General features: G+C 45.8%; 1 protein-coding gene and 1 pseudogene across 1 annotated transcript; both read right to left on the reverse strand.

Moving 5' to 3' along the window:
• Positions 1-14: 14 nt before the first annotated feature.
• On the reverse strand, positions 15-2,655 carry LOC116103009 (zinc finger protein 764-like). Its single transcript, XM_031388394.1, has 3 exons — positions 2,092-2,655; positions 1,835-1,948; positions 15-1,167 (listed from the first exon to the last, which is right to left on the reverse strand). The coding sequence occupies exons 1-3, from the start codon at positions 2,273-2,275 to the stop codon at positions 80-82; spliced, it is 1,386 nt and encodes a 461-aa protein (XP_031244254.1). The 5' UTR covers positions 2,276-2,655; the 3' UTR covers positions 15-79.
• Positions 2,656-10,224: 7,569 nt separating this feature from the next.
• LOC116103010 lies at positions 10,225-10,616 on the reverse strand (annotated as a pseudogene).
• Between the last annotated feature and the right edge of the window lie 11,255 nt (positions 10,617-21,871).

A 21,871-nucleotide genomic window follows, 5' to 3' on the forward strand; every position in this document is an offset into this window, starting at 1 on the left:
CTCAGAAATCCGCCTGCCTCTGCCTCCCAAGTGCTGGAATTAAAGGCATGCGCCACCACTGCCCAGCATGTTGGCACTTTTAAGACCATCCCCCACACTCCTGGAATATCTCTGGGTAATGCTGGAAGCCCACAGGTGGATCTGTGTCCACTTGGTCAGTGCCCAGGGATATAGATAACTGGCTGTCTTTTCTGTCCCTACGGCCTTTGGCTCCTGTCCGATGGACCCACTGGTGCTTCGTCATAGCTGACTTCGTGGGAAAGCGTCTGCCACACTGAGGGCAGGGGTAGGGACGCTCACCAGTGTGGATCCGCCTGTGGGCTGCCATGTCAGAGCTCTGGCTAAAGCAGCGCCCACAGTCAGGGCATGAATAAGGCTTTTCACCCGTGTGGGTGCGCATGTGGCATCGAAGATATGCGGCACGGGCAAAGGCTCTGTCACAATGTGTGCAGGCAAAGGGGGTCAGGCCGCTGTGTATCACCCGCTGGTGCTCATGGAGCCCAGAACTCTGGCTGAAGCAGCGTCCACAGTCAGCACAACAGTAAGGCTTCTCCCCAGTGTGGACACGGAGATGGGTAATGAGGCCTGAGCGATGCGTGAAGGTCCGGCCACACTCAGGGCAACAATGAGGCCGTTCCCCTCGGTGTATGGCCTGGTGCGTGCTCAGGGAAGAAGGCCGGCTGAAGGATTTGTTGCAGTCAGGGCAACTGAATGGCTTTTCACCTGTGTGAGTGTACATGTGCGCCACCAATGTGGATCGCTGGGTAAAACCTTTCCCACAGTCAGGACAGTGATGGGGCCGTTCCCCTCGGTGTATGGCTCGGTGCATGCTCAGGGAAGAAGCCCGGCCAAAGCATTTGTTGCAGTCTGGGCACTGAAATGGTTTTTCACCCGTGTGAGTGTACAGATGCTCCACCAGTTTGGACTGTCGGGAAAAACTCTTTCCACACACATGGCACCCATGACGCTGATCTGCTTTTAAGATAATGTTGTGCACAACAACAGTGGGGTGCCCCTGTTGAGAGTCGTTGGACAGTAGCTCCGAGCTGCATGGAGGGGAAGCAAAGGAGGGGCGTGGCTGCTTCGGCCCAGCTCCTGTAGAAAATGTCTTCTGGATTGCTTCAGTCTCTTCCCCTGGTCTCTTCCTTTCCTCCTCATGTCTGCAATCTGCTGGGAGACCATGACAAAGGTCAGACTCTGACTTATAGTGCCCCTTAAGTCCCACAGCCCTACATGGGGACAGACAGGGCACAGGAGGGTAGAGGTCACAACATGTGAGCATGCATGGTGCACAGATGCAGCATAAAGAAAGGTGGCAGGAGCTGGAGAGATGGCTCAGTGGTTAAGAGCACTGACTGCTCTTCCAAAGGTCCTAAGCTCAATTCCCAGCAACCACATGGTGGCTCACAACCATCTGTAATGAGATCTGATCCCCTCTTCTGGTGTGTCTGAAGACAGCTACAGCGATATATATATATATAATCTGTGTGGTCCCCATTCCCAAGTGCAGTGAGCTAAGCACTTGTCAAAAGTGGACAGCAAGAACTGAAGAAGTCTCCAGAAGGGAGCCACAGTGATGGCAGCAGAGGAGGAGTGGGAACGCGGGGCTACAACCCATACAGCCTAGTGACCCAATAGATACATGAGGTGAGAGCACTGGACAGGAACAATCACAGCCCCTTTCTAGATGAATCCAGGAGCCAGCCATCATGGCTTTGGCCAGGAAACAGGAAAACAGGGAAGAAACTGCCAGGCAGTAAGAGCAGTCACTAGAAGACACCACACAGGCTGGCAACACAGAAGTTCCCCCAAGTCGGAGTACCCAGTCCTTCACCTGAGTAGACTTCTGTCTTGCACATGGCCACTTCTGGATCCTGGGCACCAGGTCCCCACAGTTCGTCCTCTTCCTCCACCCAGCAGATGAGCGCTGGTTTGGCGCCTCCGACTCCTGGAGGGAAAGATAGCAAACTCCTCTAGTCCGGGAGGACGACCCACTTGGTCCCGACCGCCCGTGTTCAGGACTCTCTGCTGCCTCGCAAGACCCACGGTGTCACGGGCAGCGCTACCCCAGGAGGCCTGCAAGGTTCTCACCGACAGAGCCCAGGAGACCGTAGGTCTCGCGCATCACCTCCCGGTACAGGGTTCTCTGCGCCGGCCGCAGACACCTCCATTCCTCCGGGGAGAAGTACACCGCCACGTCCGCGAAGCTCACGGCCCCGGGCTTAAAGCACGCAAGCTGTGCCGAGGCCATTTCCGGGGCAATCCGCGGGGCCATGGGGACTCCCCGCACTGTTCCCGAGTCAGCGCAGCGCCCCCTGGATCGCCTGCCCCTCCCTAGGTTGCAGCGTTCACGTACAAGGGCTGAGAAGGGACAGAAACCAAGTCCGTGAGCACCCTAATGTAGGTAAAAATTGAAAACTCATAGAAGCAGGTACAGAAGCAGGACTTGGTGATTCACTCATAAAATGGTAGCAGTATTTGTGCACATATGCGTGTGAGTGGGGCGGGGCAGCGGGGAGGGTGGTGTCTTAAGAACTGTGATCCCTGGGTCCCGCCCAAGGTGACATCACCGGACTTCCTGGGTCATTGTTTTCTAGCCCTCACCCAAAACGGGCAGAGTGTCTACAAGTGCGGCGTAGACACGCCCATATGGGCGGGGACTCCATACCTGTGAGTACGGGGCACAGTTAAGGAGTGATACAGAATCTGGATCTTCATTTCACTCTCAAGTTGAGCTAGAAGAAAGCAGTCTGTGAATATTGGCTTTGGGGTAGAATCCGAGAATCTTTTGGGATAGAGTCCGGAGTACCGGACTGGGTACTCCGACTAATTTCAGCCTAATTTCAGAGATAGATGCTTAAAAATGAAAGCTTTATTTTCTGTGCGCGCGTATGTGGGTGGCCAGTTTGGGAGCTGAACAGCATCCCGGAGCAGAGGTTGTACAACGTTTTCATAGGATGAGAACACAAAGGCGCTGGGCTGACTCGGGAACAGTGCGGGGAGTCCCCGAGGCGCAGCAGATTGCCCAGGAAATGGCCTCGGCACAGCCTGCATTCTTTAAGCCCTGGCGGCGAGCTTCGTGGACGTGGCCTTGTACTTTTCCCCCCCGGAGGAGTGGAGTTCTCTTTGGGTGGGCTGTTGCATTAATTAGTCATATTTTCACACAATGGGTTAAGCAAGGAAGTTCACTTTGGTGACTGGGCCTCATCAGGGTCACCTTGTTTCAGGGTCCTTGATTTAGCTTTTGTAGTCAGGTCCCATCCGGGACTGGCCTCGAATTTAGAATGATAAGGGACCAGAGGAGCGGGCAAGCTGCACATTTATGACTTGTGTGCCTTAGTTTAGATAACGAATAACAGAAACTTTCTTCTTGACATCCTTTACTGGATAACAAACAAACATGTAACACCTGAAGTAGCAGGACAGGAGTTGTTCTAGCCCGGGAACCTGAACCGTGTCAGCAAGATAGATGTTGTTCCTGCAGTGGCTGGACTCAGGAAGCTGTCTGCTGACATTAACAGGTGTTCAGTGTTTTCCATCTGGTCAGTGTATTGTGGAGCTGCAGAAAGCCCATGGAGGGAAGAATATTAATAAGCTAGAAAGTGGAGCAAGCCCAGAGGTTGGTTCCACCAGCTTCATCTACTGCTCCTGACACAGATCAGAGATCTTTGTTGTTCTTTGGTCAACCAGGACACACAGGACATTCACGACCTAATCTAAAACTCTACATCTGCTCATCTGGATTTTAATTCCCAGGAGGGAATTTAAGTGCCTGGGAAGATTGTGAGAGTCCCATGAAATATCCAGGAGGAATGAGGACCTACTCACGGTCATATACATTCAGGCTTTAAGTCTGGCTCATTGCTATTTTAACATAAAACACCTACCTATGAAAGGAATACCATCTCTATTCATCATCAGTCACAGCAAATGTTAATTTGCTAAAATTCTTGCTCTGCCTCCGGGGAGAGGCTTCAGTCAGACATCAGGGAAAGGGGCTGTCTTCCTTTCTCATGCACCCATGATTTCCCCTGCCTTTCTACCCTGTCTCGGTGCAAATGCATTGGGTCAAGATCAGGTTTCTGCTCACTAGGTCTGCATTAAGCTTAAAGATAGAGCATGTATGACTTCCCACACACAAAGTGATTTCAGATCTGCCAGCAGACTGTGTCAAGGTCCAAGTGACACAGGAAGTTTCAGCTCTGGGAGGCTGCTAGCCGGCTGCTAGCCGTGAGCACCCAGTATGCATGTGGTGCACAATTACAGAAGAGCTTTGCTGGGAGTGGTGCTCTGAGCTGTCAGCTGCTGTCTTCAGAATGTGAAATGCTTCGTTCCAAGCCCTCCTGCCTTTTAAAGTTTTGGTTGAATGATCCGATGTTATTCTGATGGGCCTGCCAACAGCATCCTTGGCAGCTGTACATTTATCTCACAGAGTACTGATAACCAGAATACACAAAGAACTCAAAAAAGAAAAGTAAAAAAGAAAACACATATGACCCATTCAAAATATAGGCATGGCATCAGAACATAGAATTCCCAAGAGAAGAAATAAGAGTATGTTCAGAAGTGTTCATCATCCCAGCAATTACAGGAATGCAAGTCAAAACAATCTCTTTTGAGATTTCATCTGACACCAGTCAGAATGGAAAAAAAAACCAAACAACTTTAACAATGAATACAGGAGAGGACACAGGGAACAAGGACACACATTCACTGTTGATGGGATGGAAAGCTGGTCCAGTCAGCCTGGAAATCAGCCAAAAAGCCTAAAAATAAATCTCCCACATGGAGCAGCTCTAGCCCTGGCATATGCACAAAGGACTGAAAAAGCTATTCCACAGATACTTGCTCAATCAAGGTTAATTCTTTCTTTCCTTTTCTTTCTTTGTTTCCTTCCCTTTGTGTGTGAGTGGGTGTGTGTGTGTGTCGTGTTGTGTTTGTTTTGTTTTGTTTTTCCCAGACATGGTTTCTTTGTGTAGCCCAGATGTCCAGGCTGGGCTCAAACTCACAGTTCCTCCAGCCTCTGCCTCCCTAATGCTGGGATTAAAAGGCTGCACCACCTTGCTTTGTTCTTGCTTAGCTGTGTTCATTGAAGGTGGAAACAATCCAAATGCCCTTCAGTTTAAAAATGAATAATAGAAATGTGATACATATCCACTATGGAACACCATTCTACTCAATAAAGGAAATTTGCAGGTTGCAATGGCTATTCTTATTGTCAGTTGACTATATATGGAATGAATTACAATCCAGAAATGGAGGGCACAACTATGGTCCAGATCTTGAGGCTGAAAGATATGCATGCCTTTATTCAGCTCTTGAGGCACACCTTTCATCTGGGCCACACCTTCTGCTGGAGGTCTACACGAGGACAATGGAAGAAGGAAGGGCTCGTTCTTCGTCCACTTGCACTTACTAGTCAACACATCTATTGACACCTACTTCTTCAGGATCCCAGCTTATACAGAAGACCAGCTAAGACACCCAGCTTTGTGTTTAGCAACTACTATATTCTTGGACTCCCCACTCACAGTTGTTACAGTTAGATGCAGCCTGTGAATCATTTGTGACTCTAGAGAACCCTGAGTAATTCAGAAGTTGGTACCTGGAGTAGTTCCAGAGGAACAGTAGTATAAAGAGGAATCATTAAGTACCTGGACTAGGCTTTATAACTTGCCAGTATCTTCTAATTCACCAGCACCTTCAGCTACTAAGATCTCTTTAGTCACACTTTCTCTCTAATGGGAGCTAAAAGAATGTTGAACCCCCAAGTTGGGCAGTGGTGGCACATGCCTTTAATCTCAGCACTTGGGAGGCAGAGGCAGGTGGATTTCTGAGTTCAAGGCCAGCCTGGTCTACAGAGTGAGTTCCAGGACAGCCAGGGCTACACAGAGAAACCCTGTCTCAAAAAAACCAATATATATATATATATATATATATATATATATATATATATATGTATACACACACACACACACACACACACACATACACACACACACATATATATATATCCCATGGTGGAAAGTATATTTCAAAATTAAAGAAGTAAATGCCTTTGATTATCTTGATCCATCCACTGTGAATGGCAATGGATTAGATGAGGCAGTATAAAGAAACTTTCTACAGTTTGGGGGAAAATAAGGAGAATAATTTTAGTGGTTGATTGTTGTCTTCGTCAGGGTTTTACTGCTATGAACAGACACCATGACTAACTCTTCTAAGGAGATTTAATTGGAGCTGAATTACAGGTTCAAAGTTTCAGTCTATCAAGGGAGGAGTATGACAGCATGCAGGTAGAAATGGGGCTGGAGGAGCTGAGGGTTCCATCTCTTGTTCCAAAGGCAGCTGGGAGAAGACTGGCTTCCAGGGAGCTAGGATGAGGGTTGTAAAGCCCACACCCACAATGATACATTTCCTCTAATGTGGACACACCTACTTCAACAAGGTCACACCTCCTGATAGCGCTACTCCCTGGGCCAAGCATACTCAAACTATCACATCTTATAAATTGATAAAGGAAAATACTGGGGTTCATGGCTTGCCATACAAACCATGCAAACACTGATCTCAGCTAAGCAAGATTAGTTTATTGAGCATACAACCTAATACTGAACATTCAGGACCAGAAAAAGGACTCACAAGCCTAATTGCAGTACTACTCTGCTCTCAGGGCAGGCTTTTTATAGGAAAAACCAGGTTCAAAAGTTTAAAGGGCAAGGAGGGGAACAGATGGCTTTCTAGACAAAGTATTATCAGCCAACCTTTAAGATGACTGGTCCTGAACAGAGCATGCATGAATATTATAATCATAACTTTTTGGCTTCTTAGTAGCGTTCTTCAGAGTCAGCCACAAAAACCACAATGAGCTCACATGTAGGTGCAGAAAGGGCTGCCCAGTGGTCAGATCTGACTCAAGATCATTTAGACGTAACAGTTCATATTGACCTTTGATGGATCCTCTGTAAAGCTTTGTGAAATTTCTTATGGTTAGCAAACTTCAGGGCTGGAGAGATGACTCAGCGGTTAAGAGCTCTGACTGCTCTTCCGAGGGCCCTAGAGAGGAGGTAGAAAGTGTAGTCCCTGAGGGAGTGCACTACACTACTAAGGAGCTTAATGAGTTTGCTAATTCATTCCAGCAGAAGTCTGGGGAATATATGGGAATGGATTGTAAGGGTGTGGGATAATGATAGAAGGAACATAAAACTAGATCAGGCTGAGTTTATTGATATGAATGGAGATTCTAAGTTTAATATGGAAGCTTGCACAGTTAAATAAAAGTATCAGAAGTTTGATTGGTTGGCTGAAGTGTTTATCAAAAGATGGCCTACTGAAAAGGCATTGGTGATGCCTGATTTTCCTTTGCTTAGTGTTGATGAAGGGATTTTAAGGCTCAGGGAATTGCAGTGCCACAGTAGGTACTCTGTATAAACCTAATCCTCCACAATGGGAAGGCCCAGAAGACACTCCCTTCTCTAATCCTATAAGATGCAAACTGGTGAGAGAGAGACCAGCACATTTGAAGAATTTTGTTCTTGTCCTTTTCCTTGTGCCAGACCTTAGGGTTAGAGATGCTGCTGCTCAGTGGATGAATTAAACACAATGAGTTTAACTGGGCCCGGAGGTGGCAGCATTGAATTAATTGCCAGAGGCAAGGTGATCGTAGTTATCATAATTGGGACAAAACAGCAATCATAATGATGTAACCTATAATGAATGGTCATCATAGGTGAGGTGAACTTTATAATGTCATGCCTCGTTTGGAGGGAACTTTGATACTGGCTAATCAATCATGGTGTTTCCAGGCATGAAATAGATAGGAAGCCTACTGCATATCTGTTCATCTGTATAAGCAGAAAATTTCTCAAATGAAAGAAAGGCTACCTTGGACTGTAGCAAAAGGCAATCCCAGCTAGTGAATCAATTTTCAGACTTCAGCCAATTTTCAGACCCAGAACCCCTTGAATGAAGGGGTGACCAGGTTCCCCCGAGGAAAAACCTGATAAGACCCCTGAGACTTTCTCCAGTTCTTCCCCAGAGGGGCCTACGGCCTTTTTACAAGGGTAATTGTACACTGGGGGAAAGGAAACAATCAGAGTTCCTGGGCTCTATTGGATACTAGTTCTGAGTTGACGCTGATTCCGGGAGATCCCAAGAAACATTGTGGCCCTCCAGTTAAAGTAGGGACTTATGGGTGATCAGTGAGGTTTTGGCTGATGTTCAACTAACAGTATGTCCAGTAGGTCATACTGTGGTTATTTCCCCAGTTCTAGAATATGTAATTGAAATAGATAGACTTAAAAGTTGGCAGAATTCTCACATTGATTTCCTGGCCCGTGGAATGAAGGCTGTTATGGTTGGAAAGGCTAAATGGAAGCCTTTAGAGTTGCCTCTGCCAAAGAAAATAGTGAATCAAAACCACTGGTTTTACAATCCATCCCTGGAAGAATTGCAGAAATGAGTGCCACCATTAAGGACTTGAAAGATGCAGGGGTGGCAGTTCCTATCACATCTCCCTTTAACTCCCCTATCTGGCCAGTACAGAAGACAGATGGATCATGGATAATGTTAGTTGTCTAGCAAAAACTAAATCAGGTAGTAACTCCGATGGCAGTTGCTGCACCAGATGTAGTTTCCTTACTTGAACAAATTAACACATCTCCTGGTACCTGGTATGCAGCTATTGATCTGGAAAATGCCTTCTTCTCTGTACCTGTCCATAAGGACCACCAGAAGCAATTTGCTTTCAATTGGCAAGGCCAGCAGTATACCTTTACAGTTTTACCTCAAGGATATATTAACTCTCCTGCCCTGTGTCATAACTTAGTTAGAATCTTGATCTTTTTTTATTTTTTTAGAGAAACATGTTATTAAATTTAATTTTCTTTCTTTCTTTATTATATGTAAGTACACTGTAGCTGTCTTCAGACACCCCAGAAGAAGGCATCAGATCTCATTACAGATGGTTGTGAGCCACCATGTGGTTGCTGGGATTTGAACTCAGGACCTCCGGAAGAGCAGTCAGTAATTTTCTTTAAATACGTAACCTTTTCCTACTCTCAGCTGCCCTGCTCAGGAGAGGAAAGGGGACACTCGACCCCCTCCATCCTGGGGGGCCGCATGTGTAAAGCCTGAGATGGTGACAATGAAGTATAAAAATACTATTTACAGAGGGGGAAGCAGACATCCACTTACTGTATTCTCCCGACCATTCCCATCCTGAGGCCTGTTTTGCTTCTAAAAAAAGTACCTGAAAATGGGCTTAAGGATTAGACTCCTTCCTATAGAGAGAGGAGTCTTTTCAAAACCAAAGATGACTGGAAGGCTCTGAGATTAAGCAGAGCCAGGGAGAGAATGAATAGCACCTCAGATCCTAACAGGGGAGGGTTGGTCCCATCACCCTGCAGTCTGCGGAGGCTGGCCTTTGTTTTTGACATCCTATGTAAACATTGACTTTCCCCCTTTTTATGGTCCCTGCCTTCCTTTACTTCAAACAGAGCCTTTCACCTTGGTTCCTTGATCTTTCTTTCATTTCCCTTGGAAACCATCCCATGGAAGGCCCTGGCACGAGTGAAGGACGTGGGTGGGGCAGCGCTGCCACTTGACCCTTTCAAGGTCAGAGTTGCTTGTTCTCCAAAGGGAAGTGCCCATGTTCACAGTCGAGGAGTTGACTCCTTCCCAGGGCAGAGATGAGGTGGGTGGAGGTGGATGGCTAGTCTAGTCCAGTACCAGGATATAGTAGTGTACCTGAATGAGGCCATTGAAAATGGATAGGGGGTAGGGGGGATGGCAAAATGGCTCAGCAGGTAAGAGCACTGACTGCTCTTCCAAAGGTCCTAAGTTTGGACCCCAGCAACCACAAGGTGGCTCACAACCACCCGTAATGAGATCTGAGGCCCTCTTCTGGTACGTCTGAAGACAGCTACAGTATATTACGCCAGAGCTAGCCAGGCCGGAGCGAGCGGGGCCAGAGCTCATGGCTATCTGTACAGCTACAGTGTACTCATACACCTAATAAAATAAAATAAAAAAGAAAATGGACAACAGGAGAGAAGCCCTGGGAGGCAGAGACTGGACAAGTCTGGTACTGGTTCAGTGGTGCTGGTAGAAGCTCAGCTCTGTCATCCTTACCTTTAGATGAGTGTGAGTCTTGTTCATTGTGTAGAGAAACCCAGGTGCCCACAAAGTAAGCAGTCTTCTCCAGTGTCCATGTGCAAGGAGCACTTATACCAGTTCATCCAGCAGGATCCCAATGCTCTGCGAGGTCTCCGTGGGGCCAGCGATGGGCTTGTTGCCCATGGGGCAGACACAACTTACTTCTAGCCACTTTACCAGATACTTGCCATGAAAGGCATGCTTCCCCTTTTAGTCTTCCAGACAAACTGCTAGGTTTGCCCATAGAACTGTAACTTCTTAGCATCACCTGTAAGCACCACCTCTTTGTAGCCATATTACTCACTCTGTGCCTGCTTCTGGAGTTTGCTGATGAAGTAGCAGCAGAAGATGAGGTTGAGCATGAAGACGAAGATTACCGTGCTGAAGATGACCGTGTAGATGTTGGTACTAATCAGTCCCAGGCCACAGAAACACCTGTTACACCACTGGAAAGGGTGCATCAATGAAGTCAAGGTCGGCTTTCCGGAGTGAACAGAGGCAAGGTGTTGGAGCAGGCAGAGCTGTTCATGGAGACACAACTTCCGGAGGAGTGGAGTCAAGGGCTGCAGAAAGGCTGGTTTGCAGAGCAACAAAGAGAGCAGAGGAGGAAGCAAAGTCTTTCGGGTGGAAGCTCTGTTGAGGGGAATTGCGGTGGGCCTGGACCAGGAGGGCAGCACAGAGAGCTGGGATGCCCGGCTGAGAAGGCAGCAGCCGGGACACAAAGATGGGTTTGGGTCCTACTGTGTTGAGCAGTGCACGCTGGGATTCTGAAAACTGACCTAGATTCTTGATCTTGATCATCTGTCTCTTCCACAAAATATCACACTGGTACATTAGACTAACATTATGCTGACTGGATCAAATGAGCGGGAGGTAGCAACTATTTTGGACTCATTGGTACACGTATGTGTATCAGAGGATGGGAAATAAATCCAACCAAAACTCGAGGACCATCTACCTTAGTGAAATTCTTAGTTCAGTAGTGTGGGGGCATGCAGAGATATTCCTTTTAAGATAAAGGATAAGTTATTGCACCTGGCTCCTCCTACCACCAAGAAAGAAGCACAATGTTTAGTGAGTCTATTTGGATTCTGGAGATGACACATTTCTAACTTGGGTGTGCTACTCAGGCCCATTTACCAAGTAACTCAGAAAGCTGCTAGCTTTGTGTGGGGCCTGGAACAGGAGAAGGTTCTACAGCAGTTCAGGCTACTCTACAACTTGGACCATATGAATCAACAGATCTGATGGTACTTGAGATATCAGTGCCAGATAGGAATGCTGTTGGGCCCCTCTAGGTTAATCATGCAAGAGACCTTTCGGGTTTGGGAGCAAGGTTCTACCATCATTGGCAGACAATTATTTTCCTTTTGAAAGACAGACAGCTCTTGGCCCGCTCTTGGGCTTTAGTAGAAACTGAACATTGGACAATAGGCCACCAAGTTATCATGCAACCTGAGCTTGGTGCTTTCTAACCCACCAAGTCATAAAGCAGGACACTCACAGCAGCAATCTATTAGCAAATGGAAGTGGTATATACGCCATCAGGCCTGAAGCAGGTCCTGAAGGCACAACCAATGTACATGAAGAAGTTGTCAAATGTCTATGGTTTCTACTCCTGTTACAATGTCATCTGCTGCCAAGCATGCGCCTATAGCCTCATGGGGTGTTCCCTATGATCGGCTGACTGAGTAAGAGAAGACTAGGACCTGGTCTACTAGTGGTTCTGCACGTTATGCAGGCACCACCCAGACTACGGTATTGCCCCTTTCTGGGACAGCCCTGGAAGATACAGGTGAAGGGAAACCTTCACAGGGGCAGCACTTCAGACAGTACACATGGTATTACAGTTTGTTTGAAAGAAGAAATGACCAGATGTACAATTGTTCACTGACTCATGGAACATAGCCAATGGACTGGCTGGATGGTCAGGGACCTGGAAAGATCATGACTGGAAAATTGGTGAGAAAAACATCTGGGGAAGAAGTATTTGGATAGATCTCTCCAAATTGGCAAAGGGTATAAAGATATCTGTGTCTATGTAAATTCCCAGCAAAAGGTGACTTCAGCCGGGCGGTGGTGGCACATGCCTTTAATCCCAGAACTTGGGAGGCAGAGGCAGGCAGATTTCTGAGTTTGAGGCCAGCCTGGTCTACAGGGTGAGTTCCAGGACAGCCAGTACTATACAGAGGAACCCTGTCTCGAAAAAAAAAAAAACAAAAACAAAAAAACAAAAGAAACCAAACCAAACCAAAACAAAAAACAAAAGGTGACTTCAGCTGAGGAGAAGTTCAGTAATAAAGTAGATAAGATGCTAAGATGCCCCATTCTGTGGACACTCAGCCTCTTTCCCCAGCCATCCCTGTCATTGCTCAATGAACAGAGTGGCCATGGTGGCAGAGATGGGGGTTATGCATGGGCTCAACAACATGGACTGCTGCTGAATGCCAAGTCTGCTAATAGAAGAAACCAACACTGAGTTCCAGGTATGACACCATTCCCCAAGGTTACCAGAAGCCACCCAGTGGCAGGTCGACTATACTGGACCACTTCCTCCATGAAAATAACAATGTTTTGTTCTTACTGGAGTAGATACTTATTCTGGTTATGGATTTGGCTTTCCTGCCTATAATGCTTCTGCTGAAACTGCCATCTGTTGAAGTGGAAATTTCTGGTTTCTTTGGAGGCTCAGTTGTGTCATGTGATTTTTTCTGGAAGCTGTCTTATGAGAGGATGTTTTTGCTGAAGCAGACATGGGGGAGGGTGTTTTGTCGAGAACATACACGTGGTGTTTTTCTGGAAGTAGCATGGAAAAAGGACAAGTGACATTTTTCTAGAGCAAACACTTGAGAGAACACTTGATGTTTGGAAATGGTATAAATATAACCCAACATACAATGAATGACACTATGTGGTATTGGCATGCCTTGCCACTCTTTGCTGGTCATCATTGGGCTTTAGTGATGTTGGTCTTTGCTGACTGTGATGTGTGGTATTGGTTCACCTTGCCAGTCTTTGCTGGTCACTGTTTGTTGTGACTTCCGGTGGTGTTGCAAAGACTTCTTGCCACTTCCGCAGACTTGGGCCATTTGGCAGAGCCTCATGGTTTCTTCTGGATTGAACTGCCATTGCTGATTCATGAATCATGTTTGTGAGTGAATCGAGCTGTCACTGATTTGTGTGAATTGAACTGCTGACATCCTGATAATGCAGATTGGACTCAGTCCAAAGAATTATTTCTACAAAGATCCACTTCCCTCGTATCCCTTATTTTGCACTACCTCTGGTGGGTGATGGACTAGAAGGGAGGTTAAAGCAGTTAATAACCATCATTAAAAGTAGGCTTTGAAAAAATTAAAGTTACAGTCTTTCTTTACCTGCTTGCACTTACTTTGTCAGCACATCCATTGGAGCTAATGTCTTCAGGATTCCAGCTTATACAGCAGACCAGCTGCCATTCACAGCTGGCACAGGTTGACTACAGCCTGTAAATCATTTAAATATATTCTCTCTATATATGATATAGATATAGATGATATAGATGTAGATATATGATATAGATAGATAGATAGATAGATAGATAGATAGACAGACAGATTTGTTTCAAAAGTTTTGTGATGCTAGAGAACTCTGACAAATGTCATGTTTCTCTCATCTCAGGTTCCTACCTCCAAACCATCAGGTGTGAGTGTATAACCTAGAATAACTTCATTTTTTTAATTAATTAATTTTATTTAAAATGGGCATGGTGATGACATTTTAAAAGTTTGGAAGTCAGCCAGGTCTAGTGGCACACACATTTAGTCCCAGCAAATAGGAGACAGCAGCAGGCAGATCTATCTCTGTGAGTTCAAGGATAGCCTAAGCTACGTGGTAAGAATGGAAGATGTCAAGAAGAACACAAGAGCCAGCATATATACTACCCCTGTATGCCTGATGACCGCAGTCACTGACCTCTGGTTATCTTCTGAAGGGAGTAGTCTGTTGGGCGCTGTTGGGCGCTGTTGGGCGCTGTTGGGCGCTGTTGGGCGCTGTTGGGCGCTGTTGGGCGCTGTTGGGCGCTGGCCAACACCAGCCACACAAACTCCGTACATCTGCGCAACGCCAGCCACATAGGCATGTTTACTCTGCACACCTGCGTATGCTTGCCTTTCCTGCTGCACCCTCTCCAAATGGGTGACGCAGTGGTCAGCAGACACTGCTGAGCCAATCAGGCATCAACACATCCACACAATAGGGTTTATAAGACGACCACTCCAGAGGGCGGGGTCCTTTTCTTGCTTCAGACTTGGGCGCTCCTAATAAAGTGTGGTTGAGAAGAATCCTGCTGTTGTCATCATCCTTCCTGCTGGCAGGTGGTCGCGACAGTAGTCCATGAAGGTTGAGCTATGCAAAGCCTGTTTGTGCCTCTATAGCCAAGTGCCTGGCACCAGGTGTTTAAGAGTCGCTGAATGAGCTGGGCAGTGGTGGCACACGCCTTTAATCCCAGCACTTGGGAGGCAGAGGCAGGCAGATTTCTGAGTTCGAGGCCAGCCTGGTCTACAGAGTGAGTTCCAGGACAGCCAGGGCTACACAGAGAAACCCTGTCTTGAAAAAAACAAAAAAACAAAACAAAACAAAAAAGAGTCGCTGAATGAAGGAACTGTGCTCCTCACTGTTAATGTCATCAGATGAACTGAGATTTCCCTCTCCTTCTCTTGCTAGCTTCTCCTAGCAGAGGCCAATTCGAGTGCATTTCACAAAACATGTCTGTGCATCCATCCCATGAAGCAGTCCAGGATGGGGAGGGAACGGCTTTGCTTTCTACAGATGATCGGTCTGGGCCTCGGAGCTCTTGCTTTCATCATTCCTTCAGCAAGTGGTTTCTAGGAAAGCAGTGGATCCCCACATGACCTGAATTTATTATTATCAAAGGCTCTGAGATCTGCCATCCTGGACCAGATTTCTGGTTTTGAAGAAATGTTGCCTTAGAACAGTCAGAATGTGACGTAGCTTTGGCTCACTCTCAAACTCTTCTTTCTAATATAGTCTGGTTCCTTACTGTCCAGTCCTCTCCTTATTTGTTTTTGCTTTTGTGACTTGCTCTACCTTTTTTTGTAGTTGTTGTTTCTGGTGTTTGTTTGTTTGTTTGTTTTTTCTTTTTTAATTTTCAAGGCAGGGTTTCTCTGTGTAGCTCTGGCTGTCCTGGAACTCACTCTGTAAACCAGGATGGCCTCGAACTCAGAAATCTGACTCTCTGCCTCCCCAGATGCTGGGATTAAAGGCGTGTGCCACCACCACCCGGCTGTTTGTTTGTTTGTTTGTTGTTTTTCTTTACACAGACTGGGAGGCTCAAGTGTTTATTTCACAATTGTTTTTTTTTCTAAGTCAGGTTCTCCCTATGTAGCTATGGCTGGCCTCAAACTAACAAGTTGTTTTTCTTCCTTAAGACTCAGATCTTCACTACTGAAAGGGGTTAGGTTGCTCCTGGACTAGGATGGCACTCCAGGGCTTCTCCAAAAAGCGTTAGTCAAAGGTATTTTGGTTACCCTCAGGGGTTCATTTGAGCACTTGTAGGCTCTGACTTTTCCTATACTTGGCTGTTCTACTCTTAAACCAACGGTGCACTTCAGATTCTTCCTTATACAGGTGCCTTGCAAAGTTCTTCTTTGTGATCATATCAGGGTACTGAACATCTTGAAAAACTCTCTCCAGTTTGCTCAGCTGCCGGGTGTGAGAACTCTGCGGATCTGCAGTCAAGTGCACCAGGTCTGGGGCTGTGGAACTCTGGCAACTAAGGTCTCCCATCCCTCCAACTGTAGCTGTCTTGGACTTTGACTCCTCCCTTGGCTTGAGAAGGCAACATCACCACCAAGGTCGTTCAAGTTGACTACGACGTTCATATCGCCCTGTTGGCTCAGGGTGTCCATGACGCCTAGAGCACGTTCACGAAAAAGCCGTTCTCTTCAGCAACTCTTACCTCTTGCTCATCCTCGATTTCCACCTCAATCTCAGGCTCAACCGTGTTGTAGAAATTGGGTTTATAGTCATGGTACGTGAGTCCCGTGTCTTGAACTCTGTAGAAGTAGCCCTGCCTTCACAAATAAGGACGTGGTCAGCATAGTCCAACAGTCATTGTCTATCTTTCTCTGAAGAGGCTGACAATCCCGGAGTTGCTCAGCACAGGAAGCTGGACTTCTCCATAGTCTCAATCTCATGAAGAAGGCTGAAAGGAATCCTGTTGTGCTATGTTCTGCAGTCTTCTGTCTTTGTTGAAATTGCAAAGCACTTGGTCCTACTTTCAGTGAAGGATCGCCTACCAGCAGGACAAGGTAACTTGCCAGCAAGAACAAAGGCACATGGCCGAAAAGCAAAATGTCCTTCTATTGCGTCCTTTTATCTGGGTTGCGGCCAAAAGGCGATGCCCACATTTAGGGAGGGTCTCAGGTCAAATGGTTAGTACAGGACAATCCCTGGTATCTGGCATTGTGGCACACACCTTTAATCCGTGCATTCCGGAGGTAGGACAAGGGGATCTCTTTGAGTTCCATGGGGACCTATATAGTGTATATAGAAAGTTCCAGACCAGCCAGAGCTAGTTAGAAAGATGTTGTCTCAGAAGGGGTATGGGTATGGGTATGGGGTGGGGAGAAGAGGTAGAGGTAAGGGAGGGGCTGTAGGGACAAAGGGGCAGGGGAGAGGGAGGGAGAGAGAGCAAGCTATGCATGGATTTGCTCAAGAATTTGTTTTTGTTGATTCTAGATGCAATTTTTAAAAAAGATTTATTTATTTGTTTCATGTATATGAGTACACTGTTGCTCTCTTCAGACACACCAAAGAGTGCATCAGGTCCGATTACAGTGGTTGTGAGCCACCATGTGGTTGCTGGGATTTGAACTCAGGACCTCTGGAAGAGCAGTCAGTGTTCTTAGCCACTGAGCCATCTCACCAGCTCTCCAGATGCAACTAAAAGGACAATCAAGACCACAGTCACTCTCTTCTTTCTACTCCAATCAAAAGTTTCTAGATGTAAACTCTTTTAGGGACAGAAGGCTTACTTAGCAGGTCACTTTTAGACATTTCCGTCTTCACTTCATAACTAAATATCTACGTTAAAGTTTCTGCCTCAAAATTAAAAGCAAGTGGAGAAGACGCCAGGTGAACTCTGAACAAAAGCTGTACATTTAGGAACAGAATTATGGTGACATTAATCTTAAGATTCTTTTTTTGTTTGTTTGTTTGTTTGGGTTTTTCCTGGAGTAACTTCATAAACCAGGAAAGTAAAACGAGACCATGGCTGGGGCTAGGGAACAATAGACAATAGCTGTGGGTGGATGGGGCTCTAGTTAGAGTGGAAGGAGGGGGTACACACAGAGGAAGGAAGAGTCTGAAAATGGCATAAGAATTCATCTATTAAGTATTAACTTAAAGATACCTAGAGCACATGGAAGTCTGTGTCTATATGTGCACATAAATGGTTTGAATGAAACGTTCCCTCGTGCACTAACTATGCTCCCCCAAAGAGTCATAGACCATCAAAAAAAAAAAAAAAAAAACTAGTACCAGGCATGAGCAGCCCTAGTTTGATTTGTTGGACAGGGGTGACCCAGGGACTCCCAAAACATTATAGGCTAGTGCTTCTGCCCTTGCTCGCCTCCTAGAGGTGAAAGCGAAGTCCCTATTTCTGAAGACACCATGCACTTCAAACAAAGGACCCAGAGGGCCCAAGCTGGGTCTGTCCTGAACCCTTCCTCCCTGAGGACCAGCTTGCATGGTCCCAGAAGGCACCATGCAAGCTTCCAAAGGAGAATATCGAATTACAGTCCTTACCCAGCTATGACTTCTGTAAACCACAGTAATGACCAGCAGGGTCCGATAACCCCAAAGGTACATGCTTCAATGATAACCAATACTTCTCTAATTGCATGTAGGTCTACTCAACAAGAGGGAAATCATGCCTGACTCTGGCAACCTATGCAACCACCCAGGGCTAGTGCAGACATGGATTTGGAAAAAGAGGGTGTCACTTTACCAAACCAGCACAATTCCTAGCTGTATTCTAAGTGTTTAATACCCACAGATAAGTGTGATTCTCACCCCTCATGTAGGAAACTACTCCTGGCAGCAGACAGAGACCATTACAGGAAACCACAACCAACCAAAATGCAGAGTTGTGGAGCCCATCCCAACTGATTCATCTACAACACAACTCCTGTACCTAAGGTTCGAGGAACATTGAGGAAAGGGGGCAAAGTAGAAAGAATGTTAGAGCCAGAGCACCAGGAAGTTTACTGTGAGGTTCTGTCTCCTAGAAATGTCAGAGAAGCTAAACTCATGAAGACTCACCAATATGTCTGTCTAAACACAACAGTTCATATGGATGACACCAATAGACATGCTAACCTAGAAAGAGGAATGCCCACGAGGACCCAAGCCTAGATAAGGAACTACAGGCAGCTAAGGAGTGCTGAGAGGAGACTTAGTCTTTTCCACAGAAGAGAACACTAATCTAGTTATCTAAAAACCAGTGAATCCTAAAACATAAACACAAGTAACATTATACAGACTGAACAGGGGTATTTAGGAACATATATAATATATATTCTTTACATATGTACATATTTCTAATAAATGTGGATAGATAGATAGATAAATAGATAGATCAATAGACAGACAGAGACACACATAACAACAGTGGAAAATATGACAGCTTTGTGATGGTGACACATGCCTTTAGTCCCAGCACTCAGGAGGCAGAGGCAGGTATGCTGTTATCATGTAAGTCAAGCTCTAGCTCAAGGTCTCTGATATCAAAATGCCCAGGACTTCAATTGCAGGAAACAGTCATTCACAAAGAGACTGTGACCAAGCCACTAATGGTCTCTGATCTCAAAATGCTCAGTGCTTTAAAGTGGGAAATATGTTCATTTGCAACAAGAGTGTGAACGAGGCATCTCTAAGAGCAATGGTTTTTCTAAATATAAACCAGAAAGAAGGCCTAGGTATCGACGGGTGTGCAGGCAGTGAGTCAGGGTTTGCCATTGGACCAGTGAGTGTAGGCACAGAGAGATATTCAACGTAATTTTTTAGCACTGGGAAATGGCTTTGAGGGCCTGGTGTAAAGTCCCTCACCAAAAATGAGCGGTTTTCCCCTTGTCAGCCAAGGAGGAACAAGCAGACCAAAAAGTCTCAACTGAGTAGTTCAGGTCAAATGCTAGCTACTACAGGCAGTCCTGCCCTAGAGCTGGCCACAGATAACGATCTTACTCTATCACCCAAAATTCAATGTTATAAAATATCTACTGGAGTTTACGGTCCTTTGCCCTCAGGGACAGTAGGGATGATCTTGGGAAGTAGTGGATTGACTTCCCAAGAATTCATTGTGCATCCAGGAAATATAGATGAAGATTTCAAATGAGAAATTAAAATTATGGCCTAGGTAAAAAGACATGCGATTTAACTCAGGTGATAGGATGCTCTGCTGCTGCTGTTTTTCTACATCAAAGGCAAAGCTGTTTCAATAGAAAGAGCAGGAGAGGTCTCCTGCAGGCTTTGGCCACTGACCCAGAAAGCAGTTACTTCATCAAAAATATCTCTGTTTATAAATTCCTGCTACAGACACCACAATTAATGGCTTCAAACAGAGTGGGGAAACTGTAGTGACAATTCTCACATTTTAGTTTCTCTGAAAGACACAGAAATATAATAAAATGTTGTCTAAGTGCTTCTTGACTATTCGAGTTTCCTCAGTTGAGAATTCTTTGTTTAGCTCTGTACCCCATTTTTTCAATAGGGTTATTTGATTGTCTGGAGTCTAATTTCTTGAGTTCTTTGTATATATTGAATATTAGCCCTCTATTGGATGTAAGATTGGTAATGATCTTTCCCCAGTCTGTTGGTTGTCATTTTGTCCTATTGACAGTATCCTTTGCCTTACAGAAGCTTTGAAATGTTATGAGGTCCCATTTGTCACTTCTTGATCTTAGAGCATAAGCCATTAGTGTTCTGTTCAGGAAATTTCCCCCTGTGCCCAAGGCTCTTCCCCACTTTCTCTTCTATTAGTTTCAGTGTATCTGGTTTTATATAGAGGTCCTTGATCCACTGGGACTTGAGCTTTGTACAAGGAGATAAAAATGGATATGGATCAATTTGCATTCTGCTACATTCTGGCAGCCAGTTGAACCAGCACCATTTGTTGAAAATGCTGTCTTTTTTTCCAGTGGATGGTTTTAGCTCTTTTATCAAAGATCAAGTGACCATAGGTGTGTGGGTTCATCTCTGGTTCAATTCTTATTCCATTGATCTTCTTGCCTATCTCTGTAACATCCTTAGTCATCAGGGAAATGAAAATCAAAACAACCCTGAGATTCCATCTTACACCAGTCAGAATGACTAAGATCAAAAACTCAGGTGATAACAAACGTTGGCGAGGATGTGGAGAAAGAGGAACACTCCTCCATTGCTGGTGGGATTGCAAGCTGGTACAACCACTCTGGAAATCAGTCAGGCGGTTCCTCAGAAAATTGGACATAGTATTACCTGAGGACCAAGCTATACCACTCCTGGGCATATACCCAAAAGATGCTCCAACATATAACAAGGACACATACCCCACTATATTCATATCAGACATATTTATAATAGCCAGAAGCTGGAAAGAACCCAGATGTCCTTCAACAGAGGAATGGATACAGAAAATGTGGTACATTTACACAATGGAGTACTACTCAGCTAATAAAAGCAATGAATTCATGAAATTCTTAAGCAAATGGATGGAACTAGAAAATATCCTGAGTGAGGTAACCCAATCACAAAAGAACACACAGGATATGCACTCACTGATAAGTGGATACTAGCCCAAGAGCTTCAAATACTCAAGATACAATTCACAAACCACATGAAACTCAAGAAGAAGGAAGACCAAAGTGTGGGTGCTTCAGTCCTTTTTAGAAGGGGGAACAAAATACTTATGGGAGCAAATATGGAGACAAAGTGTGGAGCAGAGACTGAAGGAAAGGCCATCCAGAGACTGCCCCCCTGGGGATCCATCCCATATACGGTTACCAAATATAGACACTATTATGGATGCCAAGAAGTGCATGCTGACAGGAGCCTGATATAGCTGGCTCCTGAGAGGATCTGCCAAAGCCTGACATATACAGAGGCAGATGTTTGCAGCCAACCATTGAACTGATCATGGGGTCCCCAATGGAGGAGTTAGAAAAAGGACTGAAGGGATTTCAACCCTGCAGGAAGAACAACAATATCAACCACCCAGAGCATTCATTGTCTAAACCATCAACCAAAGTACACATGGAGGGACCTATGGCTCCAGCCGTATATGTAGTGGAGAATGGCCTTGATGGGCATCAATGGGAGAAGAGGCCCCTGGTCCCGTTAAGGCTGGATGCCCCACTATAAGAAATGTGAGGGCAAGGAGGCAGAAGTGGGTGGGTGGGGGCACACCCTCATAGAAGCAGGAGGAGGAGGGATGTGATGAGGGTTGGGGGGGGGGATAGGGAAAGGGGATAACATTTGAAATGTAAAGAAAATATCCAATTAAAAGAAAGAAGCAACAAAACAAAACAAGCCTGTTCTGATTTAATCCCACGTGTGGGATATGGAGATGCTTCAGTGAGTCTGCTGCAGCTGACAATGGCTTGCCTCATGCTCTAGCAGGGGCATGATTTTACCAGCTGTAGACAGTTTCTTCATTTGTGTGATGTTTGAAGTTCTG

Source organism: Mastomys coucha, unplaced genomic scaffold, assembly GCF_008632895.1.
Source record: "Mastomys coucha isolate ucsf_1 unplaced genomic scaffold, UCSF_Mcou_1 pScaffold21, whole genome shotgun sequence".
Lineage (NCBI taxonomy): Eukaryota > Metazoa > Chordata > Mammalia > Rodentia > Muridae > Mastomys > Mastomys coucha.